The sequence below is a fragment of the Camellia sinensis genome, chromosome 8, assembly GCF_055761805.1.
Source record: "Camellia sinensis isolate YWXY chromosome 8, ASM5576180v1, whole genome shotgun sequence".
Classification (NCBI taxonomy): domain Eukaryota; kingdom Viridiplantae; phylum Streptophyta; class Magnoliopsida; order Ericales; family Theaceae; genus Camellia; species Camellia sinensis.
In genome coordinates, this window is record NC_138968.1 from 187,923,947 (window position 1) to 187,937,970 (window position 14,024).

Below are 14,024 nucleotides of genomic sequence, written 5' to 3' on the forward strand. Positions count from 1 at the left end.
TGCAAGGATGCTAAAGCATAAACACTTACCGAGTACTCCAAACCAAAGAAACAAGCTAATTAGAAATTGTGAATGAATCCTAACTATACTGAGATGCCTAATGCAACACATACAGGTATGCAACTAAGATAGGCTCGGCTATTCTAAGATGGCATGTGAAATGCTACAAAAATCATGTATTCAACTTGGAATTGAAATACAATGCAGTTAGTATGATGCGCCGAGCCCGGTGCATGCAAGACAGATGAATGAATGCAAACATGCAAAACATAAGGATGCTAATTGAAACACGTCCTAAAACTAACCATCGTAAGCTGGTAAATAAAAGGGAGAAAGACGTGGGGTTGGAAGACATGCAGCACACACATGCACACTTATTTACAACATTGCCCTCTCGGAGGAAGATCTGAATAAATGATACAGAACCAACTAGCTAATCTAAGCTAACCTAATTAAACTAGCTATTACACAACAAAATGAATAACAAGCTACAACTAATTATTACACAACACTAACTAATTAACAAATTAACTAAATTAGCAATTAAATAAGCATGCAAACTACATGAAGTGGGCTGCTTCAGCTCTGCCTTGGATGATGGAGGATGCATGCATGCTCGAATCGCCTCGCTCAGAAATCCATCGCGATGCCCCAACTTGCCTCTGTTTGCAACTGATCTCAGAACACTGCAAAAAGCTCCAGAAGGCTGAAAGTCCACCGAGGGAAACTGAGGGAGGGCTGCTGACCAGTTTTTGTCAATGGAGACCACTTGCTGACCATTTTTTGTGGTGAAAACGAGAAAAAGTGGTCGACCTACCACTTAATCTGGTTGGCCGACCAGTTGCTGCTGCTGATTTCTGGTTTGCTGCACAGAGATCAAGAGAGGGGCATGGCAAAGTATTTGCAACACGTGTATGCACAACCACCCTCCCTATCATTACATAAGCTCAAGGAAGTATAGTTCTCGACCCTCGGGCCACCAATCACGCATCTCGATGCATGATGGCTAAGGAGTCGAATTGCACGACTCAATGTCAAATGGATGCACAAATGAACACAATAAGGCATAAACTCTATTATGGGTAATCAAGAGTGTCAGCGACCGGGAATTGAAGCAAGTTTCGTCACTTTGAGTACGAAACGTCTCTCGTTTCCCGTGTTTGGATTAAACCCTACTCCAAACACTATGCAACAACTAGAATGGCATGGCATGCAAACATAATGCAATAACTAGCATGCAATCCTAAACGACATGCAACTAAGACATGCAAACATGCAAGGAATGACATGCAAAGGTGCAACTAGCATACGTAATGCTATGAACTACAAATGGCATACTCAACGTACATGACGCTATATGGCATACACAACGCACATATGACGATGGACATACACAAAGGCATAATCAAGGCATACACAATACGACGATCAAGCATGCGACAACATGGACATGGCATACACAATGCAAGATGGACTTAAACTAAAATGAATGGGCCTCAACCACACTCAAATCAGTGGCCAAACATGATGAAATGAAGCAACAACACTCATGCAAACATGCCCAAATGAAAGGGACCAAAACTAAGGCACCAAGTGCAACTTTACCAAGGCATGGCAAGCATGTAATATAGCATACAACAACACATTTTCCAGTTCTGAAATGACATACGAAAGGGTCCCAAATCATGCAAACAACTCACACAATGCATGCTAGGTGGCCCAAATACCGAAACTAGTGAAGTGGATTACACTAGAGATATGCAAAGCGATGCTCAAATGACCAAGCCACCCCCAAACAGTCCCTATGCAGACCAAAACAGTAGCAAATATGGACTAAAATGGTGGCTTAAAAGGCATGGAAATGAACCTCATGCAATGGTTCAAAAATGAGGCAAACAAGCACAACTCTCAAATGCACTTAAGGAGTGGAAAACATGGGAATATGGCACAAGTATGAGGTCTGAAATAACATGCACAATGATGCCAAGACATGCAAACATCTCTATTCAAGCATGCAAGAGGCTACAAAAGTCAAGGCTAGGCATGGATATTGAACTACAACCATGCATAGCATTCATCATTCGACCATGAGGCACAAAAAAAGAGCTAAGGTAGTCCAAAACATGCACAAAATTAGGTTAAGGCATGGCCAAAAAGTGCTAGAGTTAAGGGCCAAAACAACATGCAATACAAGCTAGTGAAGAGGGTTTACACTACAAGTATATTAACCATTTAAGAGGCCACTAAACCAGAAAAATTCAGAGGTATGACATGCCAAATAAAGCCCAAAAACTCATTGAAACATGGTCTATGCGTGCAAGAATGAGATGCTCCTTTGATAGGCCATGAAGAGGGTTGTTCTACATATGCAAGATGGACATCCAATATGACAAAACCACCTCTATACAGAGGTTATTCAGGCCCTAAAACTCACTAAAAAGGGCCTGAAATAAGGCTAGGAAGCATGCAAGTATAGGCTCCTTTGATATGCTATGAAGAGGGTTATTCTACACATGCAAGAGGGACACCTAATATGGAAAAAAAAGCTCTGGACAGAGCTCATGCAGGTCCTAAAACTCACCAAAAATGGCCTGAAACATGGCTTGGAAACATGCACACATGGGCTCCCTTGTTAGGCTAAATATGCTAGAAAACAAAACAAGGGGTGAGAGGGTCACCCCTCTCTGATTTTGGCTCTCAAAATAGTATGCTAGCCACTGAAAATCCACTGGATTTTAGTGGCTACAAGGCCAAACAAAGCTCAATGCAAAAGTCTAAGTGCATGGCTCAAAACAATGTGAAAACAAGCATGCAAGGGGGTAGACGACCCCAACAAAAAAATGGTCTTAAACAAACATGTTAAAGATCTCAAAATAAGACTTTTTTCAGTTTATGACAAAGCTCAAAAACGCTTGCAAGTAAGGCTAAAAGATGAAGCAAAATAAAGCCTTAAAGAGGGAAAATGAGTGTTACCCTTGAAGCTCAAGAAGACCAGCAACCTCTGGACCAAAACTCAACCTTTAACCTCTGAAAATGGCCTCCAAGAAGCTTAGACCAATGGTGGAAGGGTTAGGCTATGGAGTTGTATGCAAAAGGGTCAAGAACTTCACACTTTAGGGCTCAAAGGGAGAGATACAAAGAGAGATAAATAATTTTTCTTTCAACGAAATCTCAACCCTCTATAAGGAATGGGAGGCCTCCCTTTATAGACAAACAAGTCTAAAGCTTCTTAAAGAAGCTTCAAACCAAGGGCAAACATATGGAGGATCCAGTCTATGCCCTTCAGCTGGCACAGCTGGAATCAACTCACAGAGACAAAACTGAGGGAGGCAGGCCGACCAGTTCAGGGGGTCGGCCGACCACTTGTCCTGGTCGGCCGACCAGGTCAAAGGGGTCAGGTGGTCGGCCAGTTACTTTTTGTGGTCGGCCAGCCAGTTCAAAAAGTCCAACTCCATGAAAGGTGGTCGACAGCCCCATTTGGTGCTCTCCCAACTGAATGCAAGCTAGTGGTGTGGTGGGAGACCAGTAATTGTGGCCCAAAAGTAAGGGAGACCACTTACCTGTCAAGAAAATCATCCGACCGGGGAAAAGTGGTCTCCAAGGAGAAAAGGTGGTCTCCCACCCTAGTACCACCTTCCAAACAATGAAAATAGGGTCCATGCCAAAAATGAACCAAGACGGATGCAAAACGAGGGTTCGTAGGCCAAAACGCGCGGCCGGAGGCCTCGAAAACTGACTGTTAAGCATCGAAAGTGGCGTGCGACCACGAAGGTGGTCTCCCGGGCCACAGTGTCCCTCTAGAGAGAGGAAACAAGGTGTGTGCCAAAAACCAAAGCAAACAGAGAAAGTTAAGCGGTCCCGAACCGAGGCGCACGGCCGACGGCTCCGAAAATCGAAAACTGGTCTCCAAACGGGAACAATGGTCTACGACCACGAAAAGTAGCTTATAGCCACCGAGAGATGGTCTACGAGACCTCTCCCTCCCTTCAGGAAGAGAAAACAAGACCTAGTTCGCAAACAGAGGTAAGGCACAAAAGGGTCCCGAAGTCCGAGGGTAAGGCTCTCAGCAGAAACTCTGTAACCTCAGAACAAGCACAACATGCATCATCATCGAGCGCTCAATCGATGACGTCTGAGTCTTAAGGTTGATCAAAAATGGGGTGTCTACACCAATCCTTTCCAGTATCTCGAATAGCCCGATGTAACGTGGGTTTAGCTTTTCTCGCTTTCCAAATCGGATAACTCCTTTTGTTTGTGAGATCTTGAGAAATACATGATCTCCTACTTGAAATTCCAAGTCCCGTTTCCGTGTATCTGCATAACTTTTCTGGCAGCTCTGAGCAGTGCGAATTCGCTGTTGGATGAGTTGGATTTTCTCACTTGTGACTTACACGATCTCAGGGCCTAACAATTTCCTGTCCCTAACTTCCGTCCAGCATAGAGGTAATCAACATCTCCTTCCATACAGAGCTTCGTACGGCACCATTTCAATGCTTGCCTGATAACTGTTGTTATAAACAAATTCTACTAAAGGTAGGTGCTGATCCTAGTTACCTTTGAGGTCCAACACGCATACACGTAACATGTCTTCCAACATCTGGATTATTCTTTCAGATTGCCCATCAGTTTGTGGGTGATAAGCAGTGCTAAACTTCAGTGTAGTTCCCAAAGCCTCCTGTAATTTGTTCTAGAAGTGAGACACGAAGCGGGGGTTTCAGTCAGACACGATTGAAACTAGGGTGCCATGCAAATGAATAACTTCTTTGATGTACAAGGTGGCAAACTTATTAAGGGAGTGCATGATTTTAATTGGTAGAAAATGCGCCAACTTCGTCAATCAGTCTACTATAACCCATATTGCATCATTCTTCGAAAATGACTGTGGTAGCCCGACTACGAAGTCCATAGTGATGTGCTCTCATTTTCATTCAGGAATAGGGAATGGTTGCAGTAGTCCTGCAGGTCTCTGATGTTCTACTTTAACATGCTGACAATGCAAACATTTGGAGACATGGCTTGCTATGTCTCTTTTCATTCCTGTCCACTAGTAGTGTTCCTTCAGATCCTGATACATCTTTGTGTTACCAGGGTGGACTGCAAATCTCGAACTATGAGCTTCCACCAGTATCTTCTTCTTGAGTTCCGAAATGTCGGGTACGCAAATTCGATTTCGAAATTTTAGTATCTCATTGCTTATAGTGAAATCAGGATTAGGTGTACTCCTTTGCTCCTCATACTTTTTCTTCAAAAGGTTATCATCACATTGGCGTGCTCTAATTTCTTCAATCAAGGTAGGTTTCACAGTTACGTTGGCGAGTAGTCCATTGATCTTGCGGGAAACGAGAGTACATGCCAAACCTCTAGTCATCTTTCGGCTCAGTGCTTCTACCACCACGTTAGCTTTGCCTGGATAGTGATGGATCTCTACATCATAGTCTTTCATAAATTCTAGCCACCGCTATTGCCTCATATTCAATTCTTTCTATGTGAACAGATATTTAAGACTCTTGTGATCAGTGTAAATCTTGCAGGTTGCATCGTAGAGATAATGACGCCAGATTTTGAGGGCAAAGATCACCGCAGCCAATTCCAAATCATGAGTCGGGTAGTTCTTCTCATGAGTCTTTAATTGTCGAGAAGCATAAACAATGACTTTTCTGCTCTGCATGAGAATGCAACCCAAACCATTGTATGAGGCATCACTATAAATTACGAACCCATCTGTTGCTGTAGGGAGTGCTAGTATAGGAGCTAACACAAGTCGATTTTTTAATTCTTGGAAGCAACGCTCTTGTTTGTTAGTCCATTCAAAGGGTGTGTCCTTCTGAGTTAGCTGGGTCAAAGGTGATGCTATTTTTGAGAAATCTTGCATAAAACGTCGGTAATTACCAGCTAGACCCAAGAAACTTCGAATTTCTAACACATTGGTAGGTTGTGGCCAATTCACAATTGCTGCAACTTTTTGGGGGTCAACTGAGATGTCATCTTTGTTAATGACATGACCAAGAAAGTGTACACTAGTGATCCAGAATTTGCATTTCTTCAACTTGGCATAAAGTTTGTGATCATGTAGTGTTTGTAGAACCGTTCGCAAGTGCTGCTCATGCGCCTCTGGTGACTTGGAGTATATGAGGATGTCATCAATGAAGACGATGACGAACTCATCAAGATAGGGTTTGAACACTCGGTTTATGAGGTCCATGAAGGCTGTTGGAGTATTTATGACGCCAAAATGCATGACAAGAAACTCGTAGTGCCTGTAACGGGTTCTGAAGGCAGTTTTTTCAATGCTTTTCGTTTTGACTTTTAGTTGATAATAGCCAGAACGTAAGTCGATTTTGGAGAATACTTGAGCGCCTTGAAGTTGATCGAACAGGTCATCGATTTGTGGTGGAGGGCACCAATTCTTGATAGCGACCTTGTTCAGCTCCCAGTAATCGATGCATAACCTCATCATACCATCATTTTTCTTTACGAATAGTACTGGAGCTCCCCAGGGTGAGGTACTAGGTTGAATGAAACCTTTGTCCATGAGTTCCTGAAGTTGAGTCTTCAGCTCTTTCAACTCTGTCATCGACATACGATAAGGAGCTTTTGATATTGGTTGTGTGCCAAGTTGGGTTTCAATGGTAAATTCGATTTCCCGATCAATCGGGATACCAGGTAGATCTTCAAGAAAAACATCCGGGAATTCTCATACTATGGGGATCGTATCAACAGTGGGGGCCTCTTTTTGTGTGTCGATCACATAACAAATATAACTACCAAAACCCTTTCTTAAAAGTCGTTGGGCTGTTATGGAGGATATAATACATGGAGGATTAGAAACTCCAGTCCCATCAAAGACAAGCTCGGATTGGTTTGGTAACCTGAGGGAGACTTTTTTGGCTTTACAATCAATAGAGGCGTGGTTGGCAGCCAGCCAATCCATACCTAAGATCACATCAAAGTTCCTAATACGGAGGGAAATCAAGTTTACATATAATATTTTTCCTTTTAAGGATATAGTACATGATTTGTACACATCAGTACTATAGGCAGACTTACCAGAAGGAAAAGACGCAGACAATATATATCCTAATAGTTCGGGTGTTGATGCCAACTTGACAGCAAAGTGTGGTGCAACAAAAGAATGAGTTGACCCAGAGTCAATGAGGACGTGAGCTAAATGACCATAGACAGAAAGTATACCTGACACAACGTTTTCGGTAACTTCTAGTTTTTCCGGTACCAAGGCGAAAGCCCTTCCTTGACCTTTTTGGTCCTTTCTCTCTCCTCCAGGTCCTGCGGGTTTTCTGATTAGGCCAGAGAGGCTAGCTGCAGAATTGGTTAGCTTTGGACAATCCTTCAGCAAGTGGCCAACTTGACCGCATTTAAAGCATGCTTCCGTGTCTCGATGGTATTGTCCCCAATGAGCCTTCCCACAAGTAGGACAAATTGAAATAGTGCCACCTCAGGGGTTGGTAGGTGTAGACACCCCATTTTTGACCGACCTTGAGACTCAGACGTCACCAGTTGACTGCTTGGTGATACTGCATATTGTGCTCGTCCAGAAGTTTCAAAATCTCGGCTGCGAGCCTTGCCTCCAGACTTCCGGACTCTTTTGTGCTTTGCCTCGGTTTGCGAACCAGGCTCGGTTTTCTCTGTTTCTTTTCCTGAGGGGAGGGAGAGGTCTCGTAGACCATCTCTCAGTGGCCATGGGCTACATTTTGTGGCTGTAGGCCATTTTATCCATTTCGGAGCCCGGTTCCTGATTTTTCGGAGCCGTCAGGATGTGTGGCTCGGTTCGGGACCGCCTGACTATCTCCGATTGCTCCGGTTTTTGGCATGCATCTTATTTACTCCCTTTTGAGGGACACTGAGGTCTGAGAGACCCACTTCGTGGTCGAATGCCACTTTCGGTGCTTAACAGGCAGTTTTCGGGGCCCCGAACTGCGCGTTCTGGCCCCCGAACATTCGTTTTGCATTGGTTTTCGTTCATTTTTGGCAGGTACCTCTGTTTCATCACCAGGAAGGCCGTAGAAGGGTGGGAGGCCAGCAATTGTTTCAGCAACCAGTTATATTCCTCCGGCGCCCTCCGACGCCCGTTTTTCTCACTTCCAAGCCAATGTTGACCACCCTAGGGTCACTTTCTTCAATCCTAACCCCCATATTTGTGTTGTACACACCTGGGAGGACACCAAAAGTTGGTGGCCGGCCAGTAATTCCACCTGACCCTTTTGAACCCTTCCTAAAAATTGCCTATTCTCTCTCCTGTTTTACAGTTGGCAATTTTGAACCACAGGGTTGTGTTGAGGGCACCTGGGAGGACACCAATTTGTGGTGGCCGGGCAGAAAATCTTTTTGAACCTTTTGACCCTTGGCCGGCCGGCCATGGGGGGTGGCTGGCCGGCCACCTGCATCTCCAAAACCTGGCCGGCCTTGCTCCTCAAGGTGTGTATATTACAGCTGTATACTTCTTCCCCCCCAAAAATCTGTATCCGGAGGGGACAACTTTTGGGGGGAAACTTGGCTTGTTTTCCCTCCACTTTTTCCCTCCATTTCTCCCCCATTTTTGGCTACATAACAGAGCCTCTAGCTCTGTCTTGAGGGTTGGAAAATTTCCGTAAGAGCCTCTTGCATTATATCCCTCTCCCTCTCTCATTTCCTTCAAAAAACACCCAAATCCTACCCCATTTTCACACCATCACCTAGCACCACTCCACCACTTCCATTTACAGAAGCTTGGAGGTCTTCTCAGAGGCTAGGAGGCAGCAAATTTGGTTCAAGAAGTTGTTAAAGACTGGTCTACAAGGGTAAGCACCCTTTCCCCTCTTTTTGGCTCTTTTTTTTGTATCTTTTTTTTTAGTTATTTTTCTTACTGTTTTGAGCTCCGACCAAAACTGAAAGTACCCTTTATTTGAGCTCTATTTCATGTTTCATTAAGGGAATTTTGGCATTTGAGGTCCCCATCTTGCACTTCCTTTTTTGTCTCTTCTCTAGGCCCTAATCTTGCATGTTATTTTTGGCCTATATGTAATCTGTTTTGGGGCATGTTATAAACTGTAAGTGAGCTTATTTTGAGCCCTTCTTCAACATTGGAGAAGGGCTCATTACTGTTTGGGACCTCCATGTGCCACTTGTCATTATACCCCTCTTTGGTCCCCATTTTTGCATGATTTATTAGCCTATTGTGTCTCTGTTTTTGGACCTTGGTCCGAACTGAAAGTGGCCATATTTTGACCCCCTTGTCATGTTTCATTAAGGGTCTTTGGCTGTTTGATGAATTTTTTGTATACTTTGTGTTTTGACCTCTTTTGGGCCCTACCTTGCATGGCATTTTGAGCATACTTGTATATTGTTTTGGGGGTTTCCATAAACTGTAAGTAGTCATATTTTTGGTCCCTCTTCAGTGTTGTAGAAGAGTCTTTTTCTGTTTGGATTTTGCATCTACCACTTGCTTCATTGTCTCCCTTGCGGAGCCATTTTTGTATGATAATTTAGTCCCATTTGCGCTTACTATTTGGCCATGCTTTAAACTGTAAAAATGCTTGTCTAGGGGCTTCCTTGCTTCTGTATTTTCATCCCATGTACCAATTATGCATGCTTTGTATAGCTTTAAGCCATTTCATGTACCTAGTTTTGCATTTCGGGAGAAATTCCATGCATCGGGTGTCATTTCGCCTTGTTTCGGGGCTGTTTTGCCCCTCATCTTGCTACTGATTTTTGCATGTTTGCATGTCATATTCCATGTCTTTTCCATGTCTCATTAGAGTGGCATTTCGGTGCCTGAGGGTCGGTCCTCAGTTTGCGTGCACGCGTGCACGCATTTCGAGTTGTCTTGTTTTCATCTGATGGCCTCCTATGTGAGTGTGGCTGAGGCTCTCTCATGTTGGTGTAAGCCCATTATTGCATTGCGTATGCCATTTCATCCATAGCATTGTGTATGCTCGGTTGTGTATTACCTCGTGTAGCTTGTATGCCATTCCATAACATTGTGTATGTTAGGATCGTATCTTAGTTGCATTTCATGCATGTCATGCATATTGCATCGTGTTCGGGATAGGGGTTAGCCCGGGCACGGGAAACGAGGTGTATTCCGTACTCCGAGTGACGGAACGTGTCTCAATTCCCCAATCACCGACACTCCGGATTGTCCATGATGGAGTTAGGTTTTAGTTGTGTTTTCACATGCATTCATCCTATATTGAATTGTGCAATTCGACCCCTCGGCCATCATGCATCGAGATGCGTGATTGGTGGCACGAGGATCGAGGCATGCATACATTTGTGAAAATACATTGCTATGCCCCTTTTTTGCTCTCTGTCGCAGCAAATCAAGAATCAGCAGTCTTCCGGGGCTCGGCACGCTTTCCAAGAATAATTGTAAAACAGAGGCTAATTGGGGCATCCCAGTGGATTTCCACGCAAGGCAGCCCAAACATACATCATCCATCAGAGTCAAGGCAGTCCCTGGCTTGCATGCCAGTTTATAGCTTCCCTAGATTAATTTGTAAATTAATTAGGATTTTTGTATTTATTCGGGACTGTATATTATTCGGACCTCCGTGCGAGGGCACAATTGTAATAAGTGTGCGTGCGTGTGATGTATGTCTTCCAACCCCACGTCTTTCTTCCCTTTTATTTACCTATTTATGATGGTTAGATTAGGGCATATTTCAATTAGCATACAGTATGACAACATGTTTGCATCATTCATCTGTTTTGCATGCACCGGGCTCGGCGCATCATGTTAACTGCATTTGTATTTCAATTCCAAGTTGAATACATGTTAGCTGTAGCATTCCATATGCCATGTTTAGAGTAGCCGAGCCTGCTATAGTTGCACTTTTTCATGTGTTGCATTAGGCATTTCTGTATAATTAGGATCATGCATGGATTTCTAATTAGTTTCTTTTTTGGCTTGGAGTACTCGGTGAGTTTTATGCTTTAGCATCCTTGCATGTGTGTGAGTGACTGCCATGAATAGCATGCTCATCATGAGGCTATTTGCTTATGTGATATAACTGCCTGAATGCCTATGGGTGAAGGTTGGGTTATTTGGATTGGAACAAATCATCAACTGTGAGTTTTAAGCCCACTAGATAGTGGCAAAACCATCTTTTCTAAGCCCACCTGAGGGTGGCAAAATCTGCATTTTAAGCCTACTTGCGAGTAGCAAACCATCTTTCAAAAACAAACATGAAATGTTTTGTTCCAATTCAGGCGACCCAATCTATACTTGTATGCTGTGCGCATCACATAGTAACCTAGGCTAATAACCGGAATAAGAACGCACAATGTTTTCAAAAATAGATATCATGGTTAGTAGAGGCCGATCTTTGATCGGGCGAGCGGGGGTGCTCACGAAGTGACCTTCCCCAATCGTACCCAAGTTCCCGAGCCGAGGCAACTTTGGTAATGACAGACACGTAGCCTTTGGCACCGAGTCAGGGTTTCCTAAATTTCCCATTAAAAAAACATTTAGGTGGCGACTCTGTATTTGGCAAAGCAGTCCATGTTTGGCACTTCTTTTCAAAAAATCTATTTTCACAATCGATTTGCCAGATTTGGACTCTTTGGTTCAAGATTAAGAACCGTGACAATTTTAGAGTCCTGAGCTGTAGTGACCCCAAATGACGGAACGGGAGCTCGTTCCTCCCGGGGCGTTTGGGGACGTCTACAGTAGGACCTTGACGGGCTGAACTGGTTGTGCCCATATTCACCTTTCTAGGAGGCATAACACCGGGTCTTCTGTTATCTCTTTTCCAAAATCGCTTCTTTTGGCTTAGTTCCCCAGAACGTGAGGCTTTAATCCCCTTTTCTGCAATGTACACCCGATCTACCACTTCTACATAGGTTGGCAGTTTTAAGACCTTAAGCCTATCTTTAATTTCAGCATCCAATCCTGCTTCGAATTTTCTTGCTTTTCGAGTTTCGGTGGGGATGAAGTATGTCGCAAAACAAGTGAGCTGTGTGAACTTGCTCTCGTATTCGGCCATCATCCTGGTTCCTTGCTTTAAATGTATGAATTCTGATGCCTTCTGTTCCTGCAATGAATCTGGGAAGCATTTTTCGTAAATACTTCCAAGAATCTTGCCTAAGTCGCAATTTCTTCTTTCTCCAAAGTGAGAAGCCACCATTCCTGTACATTGTCTTTGAAAGTGAAAATGGCAAAAGTTACCTTCTGTCTTTCGGTGCAGGGTAAAGTGCGAAAAATCTTTTCCATGTCTTTTACCCAAGCGTCCGCTACCATTGGGTTTAGACCACCGGTAAATGTGATGGGGTTCAGATCCTGGAACTATTTTATGGTAACCAGCTCTTCTCGCCGTTCTGACATCCCATTATTGATGTTAGTTTGCAAGACTTGCAAAAAGCTAGTAACTGCTCTTTCCATGATTCTTTCCATCGATTTAGTGCCATTAACTGATGACTTGCTTTTGTAACTATTATTGGCCATTCTACAAGGTAATAAACGAGGCATTACATCTATAATGCAACATATATATATATATATATATATATATATATATATATATATATATATATATATAAGCATGTGTAGCGCAATCCATATCTATATAAAATACCAACTTTACTATTTTTACAATTAATATTACATCTTTGTTTCAAAAGTCAGAATATGTTAATGTCTCATCCCTATGATACAACAAAACAAAAACAAAAAAGACAACAAAAAAGGATTAGAACACATCATGGTTAGCGTACAAAAAGGTTTTCTTCTACCAAATCTAGAGTGGTGGGTCAAATGGGCCAAATAACCATGGAAAGTAGTGTTGCATAAAAAGCTCAAATTCCCAGCCTAACTAGACCACACCAAAACACATCCATGCTGCCTAGACTATGAAAATGGGGACGGATTGTGTGTATCCCAAAAATGCTCGATCGACAATCCAACCGGGTGTCTCGATATATGATAGGTCATTACTAAAGTCAACATTTTGAATATTAATAATCTCTAGCGGGTTAGGGACGGTGGTAAAAATATAGTTCTCGGGGTACACGTTTGCCACAAAATCTAGGGTAAAGGGCCTACGATATAGTGCAGGCGGTCATATCCCGGAGCAATACCGAGGACACAAGTGGGTTCAAGAAAATGTCCGTACGTATGGGCACGGCTCTGCCTCCATAGTAAATATGAGACTTCAGTAGGATCATCCTGTATATAGATTGGCCAACCCATCAATTGGCCAAGGCTTGGATGCAGTTCTCTAATTATATCTTCTGAATCTCCCCATCCTTTAGGTGAGATGAGGGCGGGGTGCTCTGCTAAAATCTTATCCAAATTAATGGCCCCAAGCTCATCCCAAAACGCGTCATCAAGGTTAATCTCGAACATTCCTATATCACCAGAATAAATGTAAGATTTAGCATAAAAGGACTAATGTCGCAGGTGAATGTTTATTTTTTATTTTATTATGTTTATCTAACTACATAGTTTTATTTATAAATTTATTTATAACTTTTCGAACTTTATGATCAAATTAAAATAACATGTTTTTTTTTTAATGAACCATTGCTCTGATACCACATTTGTTACGACCCAACCCCAGGGGCTTAGGGTTAGAATCGCAACTTACTAACTTATTCTAATTGTAACAAATTAAATAGTGCAGGTGGAGGCAAACAGAAATAAAAATAATTAAACAAAAAGTTACTTCATTCTATTATTTTAAAAAAAGTACATCCATAGACTTTTATTATTTTATTATGCAGCGACCAGCCATCAGAAAAAACGACAGGAAGAAAAGAAAAGAAAAACAAATTAGCAGATCCGCATCAATTTCTTGCACATATTTCACTACATGAGGTTATGGGCCTTCCTTACATCTCATCACCTGAAAGGATAACAGCTATAAGCACACAGCAGAGTGAGAAATATTATACCAAGAGTATAGGGAGTACAAAATAACTATGGATAGTTAGTTAAGCCAAAATATTTACATAACTTAATTTGATAAATAAATTAATTAAGTGGCAGAAACTGAAATACAGAAATTATATAAATAAATAACCATAACTAC

The 14,024-nt window shown here is 42.6% G+C and overlaps 1 protein-coding gene across 1 annotated transcript; it reads right to left on the reverse strand.

Annotated features, from left to right (window-relative positions):
• Positions 1-5,044: 5,044 nt before the first annotated feature.
• Positions 5,045-12,122, reverse strand: LOC145798352 (uncharacterized). The gene is made up of 5 exons (XM_082885878.1): positions 11,706-12,122; positions 7,048-7,417; positions 6,814-6,933; positions 6,460-6,669; positions 5,045-5,406 (listed from the first exon to the last, which is right to left on the reverse strand). The coding sequence occupies exons 1-5, from the start codon at positions 12,120-12,122 to the stop codon at positions 5,045-5,047; spliced, it is 1,479 nt and encodes a 492-aa protein (XP_082742004.1).
• Between the last annotated feature and the right edge of the window lie 1,902 nt (positions 12,123-14,024).

Bases quoted from the DNA above. Each gene is read 5' to 3' on its own strand.
- LOC145798352 (XM_082885878.1), bottom strand. From the start codon at position 12,122: ATGGTGGCTTCTCACTTTGGAGAAAGAAGAAATTGCGACTTAGGCAAG. The intron at 7,418-11,705 runs GTGAATATGGGC...ACTTGTGGGAAG, and splicing joins GTGTTATGCCTCCTAGAAAG to GCTCATTGGGGACAATACCA. The intron at 6,670-6,813 runs GTATTATATCCT...TTTTTCTTGAAG, and splicing joins TGGAGTTTCTAATCCTCCAT to ATCTACCTGGTATCCCGATT.